Source organism: Gavia stellata, chromosome 2 (assembly GCF_030936135.1).
Source record: "Gavia stellata isolate bGavSte3 chromosome 2, bGavSte3.hap2, whole genome shotgun sequence".
In the NCBI taxonomy this organism is placed as follows: domain Eukaryota; kingdom Metazoa; phylum Chordata; class Aves; order Gaviiformes; family Gaviidae; genus Gavia; species Gavia stellata.
Genome location: NC_082595.1, coordinates 72473068 through 72484966, shown reverse-complemented (window position 1 = coordinate 72484966; position 11899 = coordinate 72473068). Strand labels below are relative to the sequence as shown.

At 43.3% G+C, this 11899-nt stretch overlaps 1 protein-coding gene across 2 annotated transcripts; it reads right to left on the bottom strand.

The window, feature by feature from the left end:
* Positions 1–952: 952 nt before the first annotated feature.
* On the bottom strand, positions 953–2389 carry CNR1 (cannabinoid receptor 1). 2 transcript variants are annotated; one of them, XM_009807424.2, is made up of 2 exons: positions 2309–2374; positions 953–2233 (listed from the first exon to the last, which is right to left on the bottom strand). In XM_009807424.2, exons 1-2 carry the CDS (start codon positions 2372–2374, stop codon positions 953–955), a joined length of 1347 nt encoding a protein of 448 aa, XP_009805726.1. The 2 variants fall into 2 exon arrangements, with proteins under 2 accessions (XP_009805726.1, XP_059691684.1); XM_059835701.1 differs by having other exon boundaries at positions 953–2389.
* Between the last annotated feature and the right edge of the window lie 9510 nt (positions 2390–11899).

Below are 11899 nucleotides of genomic sequence, written 5' to 3'. Positions count from 1 at the left end.
ATTCGCCCATTAAAGGAGCCAATATCCGGGACCTTCGCCTTTCAGTGTTCGTATTCATGCAACGCCTGAGAGCAAGGCGATAGTCTGTACAACCATGAACGTCCTTTTGTATAAACGCAGCGGTATTTAAAAGTCTGAACCAGTGCATTCCTCTCTTACATTCCTCCTCTATTCCTTTGTTGCTGTTACTCTCGTATGCATGTGAAAGTAAAAGGTAGTGGGGAAATAATTTTAGTAGAAGAACACAAAGCCTCTCCTCTAAGTCCACAGAAGACCACTAAAAGTGTAAAATTCCCAGAATAGCTCATAGGAATTCTTCAAATACAGTAAGTGTTTTCAATGGGGTTTAGATATCACGTTTCACATTATTTCCACGGAAGTCTACCTTATCACTTTGTTTAATCAGACAAATATCAATAACACATAATAAAACAGCATACAATTCACGGGACACGACACGTTTTACAAAACCTCTAAAACTCAGCACTGCCGCTTTTGGAAAAAATCAAAAACTCCTATTACTTACAGACATGAAATACACTTCACATTGACATGAACAGCATGATTACAAGGCTTTTTTTCTTATTTGATGGTATTGGTTTAGGATGCATTAGTTTTTAATTAGGTTTCACAATTTTTCTTCACACCCCCAAAAGGAACCATTGCTAACCTGGTACTTTCTCTGATCTTTCAGGAAACTTACTATTATTCAGTAAACACTTTTTGAGAAAAAAACTTTTGAAAATTTAGCTTGAATCCCTAATTGTAAAACCTGAAGAACTGGTTGATGGTAATGCTTTTAACACAATCGTCGCTCAGCTTACAATGACAAACCAAAAAAATATTACAGGAGGGTACAAACACGTTAAGCCACGGGTTTGGTTTTCTCTGTTGTTGATTTTTTTTTTTTTAAAACTAACTCCTTTTCTCACAACGCTGAGAAGTCTCTGACTTACAACGCTTCAGCAGTCGTGTCTGTGGAGACAGACATGGTAACTTTGGCAATCTTAACTGTGCTCTTAATGCAGCTTTCGGCAGCCCTGTGCACGTTCCCCGCGTTGTTGGCATGTTTGTGTTGGCAGTCAGACTCCATGCTGTTGTCGAGGGGCTGCGCGGTTCCTTCGCAGGTGGGGAACATGCTGCGGAAGGCGTGTCGCAAGTCCTTGCTCCTCAGAGCGTAGATGATGGGATTCACTGTTGAATTCAGCAAACAGAGCATGCTACAGAAGGCAAAGACAGTCTTGATGAGCTTGTTCATTTTCCCAAAGACGTCGTACACCATGATGGCGAGGAGAGGGCCCCAGCATATGATTAAAACGACTAGGATAAGGACCAAGGTTTTGGCTAACCTGATGTCCATACGAGTTTGATCAGGCCTAGTGATCTGTACCTTACCATCCTCCGTAGACTGAATGATTATGCTTTTCTGCGTGCCCCGCTGAAGCATGCGAACAGCGTGGCTGTGAGCCTTCCACAGTATGTACATGTAGGCATAGACAATGAACAGCAAGAGGATGCTGGTGACCCCAATCCAGAACATCAGGTACGTCTCGTCGATGAGAGGGAATATGTCCGAACAAACAGAGTTGAGCTTTTTGCAGTTCCAGCCGAGCAGAGGAAGAACGGCTATTACAATAGCGATGGTCCACATCACACAAAACGCTACGACAGCCTTTGGTCGGGTAACAATCCTTTTGTAAGCTAATGGCCTATGTATAGATATGTACCGGTCTATTGCCGTGAGGAAAAGGCTACCTACGGAGGCGGTGAAGGAGGCTGTAACTCCACCCAGTTTGAACAAGAAGACGTTGGGGCTGTCCTTCCGGTGGAAAACATGGAAATCCACAAAACTGTAGACGAAAATCACACTGCCCAGGAGGTCGGCCACAGCCAGGCTGCCAATAAAATGGTAGGAGGGTCTACACCGGAGGCTTCGGGAGTGGAGGATGACGCACAGGACAAGGAGGTTCTCTAGGACGGTGAAGGTGCCCAGGGTGAGTGACAGCACGGCGATGGCCAGCTGCTGGCTGGGGTTCAGGATCATAAAGCACTCCATATCCATGAAGTTCTCCCCACACTGTATGTTCTCCTCATTATCCTTAAACGTGGACAGGGACTTGTTGTAAAACTCTGTGATGTTGACCTGATCTGAGGGAATAATGCTCAACAGGGGATCATCTCCTGCAGTCATTTTTTCTTGGAAAGGATCACCCCTGAAGGAAGAGAGAGGAAACTTTTGGGGGTAGTATCCCAGCTTGGATGCCATGTCGCCTTTCATGTCTTCGTACTGGATATCGTTGGAGCCCACGTAAAGGAGATCTGTTGTGATTGTTCGGAAAGTCGTATCTGCGAGGCCATCTAGGATTGACTTCATAACCCCAATCTTTTTGGTTTCAGAGAGGCTTGGGGGAGGGAAAAATGCATCGGAGGAAATCCTAGAAGGGGAAAAGATCAGACTTCATTAAGATTAACAGGGAGACAAACTCCACAAACAACTTAGTTGAACTGTGTCAAACAAAATGGACCTTTCTTTTGTATTCAGTGCAGGTCTAGCCTTTGCCACCTGCAGGGATCAGGGTGAGTCGAGCACTTAGAAAGAAATCACCTGGATTTCACTAAAACTGAATTACACTAAGAAGTGACGTGAAAACTGGAGGCACAGGGAGTTGAGTATTCCACAGGAAAGTAATTTTCATTTCTCATCAAAACCTTTCAAGCCACTCCACCCGAAAGATATTTTTCTCTAGATCTGAACTTGGTTTCTGATTGCAAAGTACCTTGCAGACCAATATTCCTTGGGCTTGCTTCATTTAGACAATACCAAGTGCCACTGCAGGAGCAGCATTAAACCGAAACATCACCTTCATTGCTTTTCTTTCAAAAGGCACCGAGGGTTTTGAAAAGCTGACAACAGAGAGGGAACAGGGAAAGAGCCATGCACTGTAAGTTTCACAGTTCACCCAGTATGCCTGTATATTCACATCACCCTGTTACGGCAATCTGAGGTCTACTAACATCCCGAATTTGTTAACTGCATATTGGCAAGGTGTTTCATCTACAAATATAGGGATCTGGATATAGCTTCACTACTCTGTTCCTTCCTTCTGCTAAGCATACCAAGGCAGCTGGGATGTTCGGACTCTATGGGGGAGGTGGGTTGTTACCCAGCCCTGTCCACAGTTTCAGGAAAGGTGACCCAACACTGCTAAGTCAGTGAGTGCATCAGTGATCCATTCTGTGAGGATCAGAAGCCTCAATCAGAGCAGTTCACACTTGCCTAGAAAAACACGGCACCAAGTTTGGGTCAGAGTGCAGTTCTGGCCTAAACTCCAAGCAAAAAGGACCAGGAGCCACTGCTCCTGCAAGAGGCATGGAAATGTAACTCGTCCCGTTGGGGACATCCTCAAAAACATTCTGTCCCCTCAGAAACAAGTTGCCCAGCAGAAGGTCCCCAAGTAACCAGTGGTCTCAGAGTCCCGTCATGCCCAACCTTTGCTGGTGGATGGTGATTAATTGCAGGGTGTAACACCTGGTCAGGGTACCCTTGGGAGAGCACCCTCATCAGCATCTGAGCATCCTACATGCATCAATATGTAAGACAGGTTTTACAGCTCTTCTTACGCTGTGCTCCTTTATATAACTTTACCTGGATAACATGCCTTGCATATGCATTGAACATCTGCTTTAGGGCCCCCTTCCACCTCCAGAGTGGCTGAGAGTGGTCTGAATGTAAATAAGAGCCAGAATCATTGTTTCAGTGTGCTACAGCTATTCTGCATCTGCTACAGGCCATCTCGAGGATTACATCACCACCAGGAGCAAACCCAAGCTTTTTCATGCTTTTAGAATGGAGGGAATTGTTTGTGACACCCAAGAAATCCCAGATGCCACATACACGCTTGCACTGACTTAACCCGTTCACTTTACACAACTGACAATAAACAGCCAGAAAGGCCACGAGAGATTATCTGCCAAAGCCCAGAGTACAGACCACCTCAACTCCTAAAGAGGAGACTTGCACTGTAGGTACCACAGCTCAGTTTTCCCATTAAAACTAAAAGAAAGAAGAAAACGATTCATCCCTACAATACCAATACTTAAAAACAGAAAAAATCATGAGCATTTCCAAAAGAAGCAGAGATCATTTGGCTGATGAGATATTTGTACTGCACTTACACATGGCATCTGAACACTCAAGACTTTTTCCATAGTTTATTAAAGTTTTCCATTTGGTGCAGCAGGCCTGGACATTGAGTGTTAAAGGAAATATAGGAACCTAGACCTCCAGAAGACACTGCAACTCCAGTGCTACAAACGTGGATGAGTATATACCGGGATAGTCTAACACACAACACAGACACTTGCTGTGTCAGCTTTTGCAGACATCGTTGCTTAGCAAGTAACAACATAATTATTAGACAGACAGACAATATTAAGGAATTTAATTTTGAGGGTTTGAACAGTGAGGGAGGGAAACGTCACTGAAGCACACATTAACAATGAACAGCAATAATCTAATAGGTAACGTACATTTCATCCAGAAGGTGCTTCACAGCTGTTCCTAGTAGAATTTGCAGATGTTACATGTTGCAAAGATGACCCTGCTGACAACTGACAAATCTGCTTTGGGCGAAATCTGGCAACTTTAAACTTGGCATTATAGCACCAGGTTAAAACCAGAAGTGAAGAATGTGTTATTAATTCAAAAACTACCCAAATAACATTAAATAAATCAAGTAGCTCCATAAACGTGTAAAGATGGCTGTGGTATTCTCTGTTATTCCAGCTTATTTCTGACAGAAAAAAGACAACCATTTTAATGATTAAAGCCACAGCCCCATGTCGAGAAGATTATGTTTGAGTAAAGCTTCAAAAATTGTATGCAACTGAGCACTTCTGCTAGACAGACAAACAAATTGTTATGAGGTAGCTGGTCCCTGCTGGAGTCATGTTAAGTACAGACTTCCTCAGAATAAGGTGCAAGCCGCCGTGCAACCCCTACCTTTGTTTGAAATACAAATGAAAGAACACGAATTCCTGCGTGCTCTTTTGAAGGTGGCAGTGAGTTATGTGACAATATCACTATGCATGCATATGCTATGCTAACAACATAGTTAATGGGATCAGGAGAGGCAAGTCTTACTCCGAATTTCAATGATTTTTTTTCCCTCTGTATTTTTACATTGAGATTATTACAGTAATTTCCACCTTATTGTCTCTGCAAAGAGAGTTTTCTTTGAGAGTACTTGGGAGTTCATTAGTGGTGTAGTTTAGGCTTTGGGGGATGCAGCTGACATTAATTTTGTTTTTGTTTGCTGCTGGGAATATCATAATTGGAAATTTCTAGCAGTATGTGTGCATGCACCTATTCAAGTAGCAGTTGATTTTTATTAAAGTTGCAGTAAAACAGCCATTCGCCTGATCTGGAATTGCACTTTACTGGAATTTCGTTTCATTTAATTTAGATACTAGCTTGCCCCGCTATAAGCTACAATACTGAAACGTGCTGAAGCGATCAGCGAGGTTTTCCATGGCTGCCTAGTGAAAACAAGACTGGACCTTTGGCACTGAAGTTATCAGGAGAGTCCAGGCTGCAGTCTGAGGTGTTGCACGATTTGACACAGACTGAAAGGCTGATGGTGGGAGCAGTGGTTTGGTTCCTGATCTTTTTGTTTGGTTAGGTGGACGTGCCAGTGTCACACAAATTTTGGCTCTGAGCTCTTCTGTCCGAACCTGGAGTGGCGAGGAGGCACTGCCCGCAAGAACGGGACACTGCATTCCACGTGGCCACACTGCTCTTTGCAGCTGCCTTCAACGCAACCCAAACCCATATTGCCTGAGACCCATTAACATCTCTACATGAAGTACTCTGGGAGCCTTCTCACAGCCTCCCTAGAGGACAAGGGTCCCCTGCACAGATCCCTCCTCTCTGGACGGGGCTGGGGTGATGACCGTGTACCGCAGCCCGGTCCCTGTGCGGGCAAGACGGCAGTGAGGGAGCGCCTCCCTGCCCTGCCAAAAGCCGCCCTTCCAACAGAGCCTTTGAGTCTCCAAAGCTCTCAGCTTCGTCCCTGCCTTGAATGAGCTCTACTACCTCACTCACTTTAAAACGGCTTTAAAAAGAACTGAAACATTGATTAAAGATGAGGAAGAGCCAGCGCTGATGCCGGCACTGAAAATTTTCGGTGTATTTCCGTGACTGCAGGCAGCAATTCACTGTAAGTAATGAATTATGATTATGGGTAAGGATTAAACAATAGATGATAAAAATTTCAAGCGTCTTCTACCTTGAAGACCAAAACCAGAAAACCCATAGCTGAGCACCATTTTAGACTCTTCTCCCATCAGCCAGTGGCTGTTGATGGGCACTGCCGGACCAGCTGTGCAGAGGGACTGCCACTAGATGGAGTGGCTTTTACAAACACACCGCTTCGCTGTCTGCAGAGACCTGGATGTAACTTCATCTAGCCCTTTTTTTCCAGCCTGCTGTACCGGGGTTTAAACATATGAGGTGTTAATCAGCTGAAGGTTGAAGACACAACTTTGTAAGGCTTTGCCCTCAAAGTGAAAGAATTAGTGAAGAGTTGTGGGGGCAAGTCTTACTACTGCCCTCCACTGTGTGGTTACATATAGCCTTAAAAGAAGCTTGGATACTATCAGAATATAAAGACCCCTTAGGTAAAACATAAAATATATAAAAGGCTGGCAACTCATCACAGACAACAGGGAGAATTATACCTCCCCTGGACTTCTCGTTGGTCCACAGGACCAGTTCACTCAGGGGAACAAGAATGTGACTTCATTAAAATGCTATTACCTATCTTCTCCTGATGTTCTGGGGGAGAGAGAGGGCTGGAAAGTTTTTATCATTGTCTAAAAAAAGGGCTGAATTTATTATAATTTTCAAACCAGGATGATTGATAGAGCAATTTTAATAGCCTGAATAGAAACAGTGAATATTTGCGTTCTTCCTCAGAAAGTAGTTATGAGCAATACAATGATGCTACTGATAACTGCAAAAATGTTGACGTGGCAAGAAAAGGAATCAAAACAAGAAAGGGAAATCCACAATCAAACCTTTCTAGCTTCTATTTTAGAAAATATTTTGATCTCCATGTCTATACATTTCTTCTATGATATCCACAGCTAATTAAGAACAGGCTAAAGGACAAGCAGGTATAATTGAAACATAGTTTTTGAATGCACAAAAATATGTAAATGCATTCTTCTTGCTTACATGTTACAAGGCTTCTAAGTCCTTCAGAGAAGGGCTGTGTCTTCCAATAAGTTTGCATAGTGCCCAGTACACCGGGATTCCTACCAAACTGGGTCCACAAAGTACCACCACAGGAGAAAGAGCAGTAATTTATACTTGTGTGTAGTCAGCTGAGAAAGTGTGAGAGAAATGAGATCTACCATAGTAACTGTTGACCTCCAGGAATTAGAACTGTCCTATAAAATGAAAATTTATATGGTTAATAATTACTTTATCCCATATGGCGATGAACAATACTGCTTCGAGGACAGAACAAGGTTTCTAAGCCTTAGAGAAAGAAATACGCACTCTGAGAAATGGCACTGTAAGACTCAGTAACACTAAGCAAGAAAAAAAACACATGTTGACGAGAATGTGAAAGCAATGTTACATCTATCCTATTTACTGTTTTACTATTCCAACACTGTGCTACTCCTGGGCTATAAATGGCAAATACACTGTCATTCCTAAATCAGGAAAAGTTGCATTCACTTTGGTGAATTTTCTCTATGTGAGGGATTGGGAAGGAGCACAGACAGTAGGAGAGAAGCAAACGAGGGGTGCTATCTTCTAGTTACAGCAAGGCGCTATCAGCTATGGGGTAAACAAGGGCATGCAAGTACTGAACCAGATTTTGTTCTTATGTAACATGATGGTATCTTTTGCAAGTTGAACCTTAATTAGCAAGACACCACAGTTACATGGTCATTCATGTTAATTAACACACCGTTTGCACACTAGCAGAATAGGAGCTGGATTGTTCTAATCTGGGGGCAAACTGCCCCTGTGTGACACCCCCCAGCATCCAGCAGCTGACAATCTGAACAACAAACAAAACAATGGGGGAAACAGGAGTGTTAAGCAGTGACCAACAATGTTTTTAAAAGAAACAACATTACTTCTTCCCTCCAAAGTTTTGTTGGTGAGATGTGTGTACCAGTTTTAGCACAGGTGACTTGCAGGCACAGAGAAAGAGAGGCTGTGCCTTACCTTCCAAGCAGCCAGGGCGCACGTGTGTGTCTAAGATCAGAGAGGTTCAACAGTGAGGTTGAAGTCCTGCTCCGTTTGGTGCAGGTGATGGATTCCAACTTTGCCCTCCTGAGAGCCAACTGGGCGTACTGGCAACCTCTCTGTTCTGCTGCTCGTCTCTAAACTGCTCGAGTTGGAGTAAGAGTTGGATCAAGAGTTAAACGTCAGGAAATAAAAGGCACTAACTGATATTCCAGCAGCAGGGAGCAAGCCTGGCAGGAGAGAGGCTTAGCTTGAAGCCCTTTCTCTGAATTAAGCAAACCAAGGATGTGTCTCCCACATCCCACCCAGCTTCAGGGGGAAGAGCAGGGACAGCTGCCCCATCTGCCTGTGAAAAACCTCCAAAGCTCCAGAGTTCACTTGAAACCCCTCAGCTTGTGAAATACAACCCCCTATACACACATTTCCTACCAATCCAGAGACAAGGCGAAGCACTGAAGGCACAAACCTGCAAGGGGACTGTCAGGGTCACGTTAATGGGAAACTACAGCTACCGGGTCTGCCCAGCTTTTGGGAGAAAGGAGGGAACGTGGAGGTGGCTATCTTAAAACAATGTGGAACTTTAAGATCTTTCACAATTTACTTTATATATCTTAATTTCATTTAAATCAAAGTTTTGGGAGAAGATGAAGAGGTTTTCTGAAGGTTCAGATGAAAGGGAAACAGTGAAGCAAGAGTGAGCTGGTATTTGCTTAAAATCAGCTCCAGTTTGAGAACCCATTTCCCAAAAAAGCAGAATGAACACGTAATGTGAAAGGTTTGATACAATGTTATGGTAGTTACATTTTAAAGAAAATGGAAAAGAACTCATTAAGCTGGTCTATTTTGAACTCTCAAACTTTTTCACAACAGAGTTTATCTTGGATTTCAATATTCCAACAAAAATTGCTTAATTTCCTGCCTCTTTTCTAGCCATTCTCTAATGCCAAAAGGTGCAGGCGCTTATTACTGCTGAGCAGAATTGACATGAATGTTAAACAGAGACAGAGAAGCCCAGCCAGGTGCAAAAGAGATGGGGGCTGAACACTCAATCACCTGGAAGTACCTAAAAGAGACGGCAGCTTAGCACACAACGTATAGTTGAAGGGAGGGAAGTCATTTGAAAGAGCAGAGCAGAACATAAAAGACCCAGACTCCACTGGATGCTAGATGCTAAAAGTCCCCAGAAGAATGTAACGTCTAGAGGATGAAACTGAGGGAAAAACACATTTATTAGCCAAAAAAACCAAAAAAATGAGATAACCACTCCAAGAAAATAGCTTCCATGTAACGGCCAGAGCAGAACAAAAAAGGTCAAGAACTTGCTGCAGCAGAAAATATTAGTGAACTTTATTAAAAGAGTAAGGATTAGAGACAGAAAGATAGCAAAACCATCAGGCTCCAGGGAGAACTCTCACAAACTGCACAGAGTGCATGTCTGCCTCCTCCTCCCACCGCAACAAACTGCGGCCGTAACAAGTTTTAATCAAAGACTTTGTGAGACAGCAAGGAGACGCTGAGACCAAAGGTAATGCGGGTTAAGTGATTGGTGTGAAGGGGATTGGGAGGAGAGAGGAGAGATAACTACTGTCCTCATACAGGGAATAGGATGTGTCCAGGTGAGGCAGGAGCAAACCGGGGAAAGGTAAGAGAGGAAGACCCAAGTGGAAGGACCCCTCCTCCCTGGGAGGCAGGGGATGCAGACTTTAGGGAAAAAGAAGAATTGCCTTTGTGATCAGCTTGGGGAAAGCAGATCAGGTGAAGGAGAAAACTCACGAGAGAAAACCTCCCTCCTCTTCCGAGCTCCGCGAACTTCAGAGACACCTCCGTAAGCTGAAGGATATAGCTAGTGGGATTTTCAGTTCTCACCATAAAGAAAGAACAGACCCACTGCTCTGCAGGCAATGACTTGCTCTTTTGAAAGTCTGTTTCTGATCTGTATTCAAACGGCGAAAGAAGACGCAAAGGGCTCTGAGAAGCCGTGCCCGGTAAGGTCACAGAAAAGGACAGTGCTCTATGCACTGACACATAGGACCGAGCTGGAGACACTCAGGAGAGATCAGCTGAGCAAATCTGGCCAGGGACATTAATAAAAATCAAACTGCTTAAGGAAAATGAAGTACAGCATACGGACCTCAGAGGTGGAAAGGAAGACAGAGAGCTCAAATGGAGCCACTGAGTGACCCATACAGTAGATAAACACACCAAAAAGGGAAAAGGGAAGAGGGGTTTACAGGCGATGACAGAAAGTTAGTGCGCGGAAGGTTAGCAACACGTTGCAAAGCAAACTCCCTTCTAACTCAGTCCTCAGAAGTCCACTTCTCCCAAAAATTGTTATTAGGCCACCATGTATTGGCAGTGCTCGGAAGCTAGGAACAGAAAGGCTTTTGGTAAATGCAATGTCCCACACCATCAGCATTAGCAAAGGACGAAGATATGCACTCCAATTAAAAAATGTAAAACATTCTTTCATTTCTGGAGCTGTCTGGCCTTTCATAAAATTTAAATAAGCTCAGATAACTCTCTTCATAGCTACATTCAGAATATAATGATATTCAAATATACTGCCTTCACACACACAAACAACTTGTGAAATTATTTGCCAGCATATTAAGCCACTACACCAGATTGCTTGGCAATGGTGCGTGTCTTTGAAATATGCAGATGCTTTTCTTTTTTAAAAAAAGGAGAGAGGGAGAGAAGAGGAGAAGTGAGAAAGAATTACAGTAGAATCTGATATCCAAGTAGCCAGAACAACAAATTGCAGAGAGACTCCAACCAGTATTACACCAGATTTGGAGAAATAGTTAAAAGATACTGAGGGATGAGTTATGACTTTTTATTTGTGTGTGTGTGTGTGTATATATACATATATTTTTATGCATAAACTTACAGATAGACATACACAAACACATACACATGCCTAGAGGAACAACTATGGAAAGTCTCACAAATGCTGCAGTAGTGTTTGTCATGTGTAAACTCAAATTCCCGGAGCCAGAGGACAAGCAGACAAGCTAGAAGTGTAGGTCCAAAAATAAGGCAAGATGAGTGCTGAGTATCTTTTTGAATTCCCCCATACAGAGCTTTCCTGGGGAAGAGCAAGAATCTAAACTGAGTACATCTATCACGGAGATCCTGTAAAAATGATTTTGCATGTATATGTACATACAGGTACCTACATACACACTCCAAACCTATTCCACCTAATTTTCCAGTCATGCGCATGGTCTGGACTCCAGTATTGTGGTGTTTTAAACAGAGGCAGAATTGGCTAAAAACAATAACTTCTAAGACCATGTTTCACATATTCACCACAATGAGAAGGCGGAAGCACCCCAAGCTCCTAAGCACAAACTTTGAAAGGTTTCCTAAAATGCGGAAATACGAAAATGACTCCAGCGAGGGCTGAAAGGGAATTGACAGTATTCCCTCAGGAACTGCTCCTGCTCAGTACTTTGCAGTGAGTAAACACACCTTTCTTAAGAAGAATATACAACTGCCATAAAACAGGTTAACACAGGATGAGGTACAATTTGATGCCATCTAGCCTCGATCTACACAAACAAGACAACAAGAAACATATAAAACATCCAGTTCCACCAACAGTCCAGCCAAAGTATAATGAGTGACATT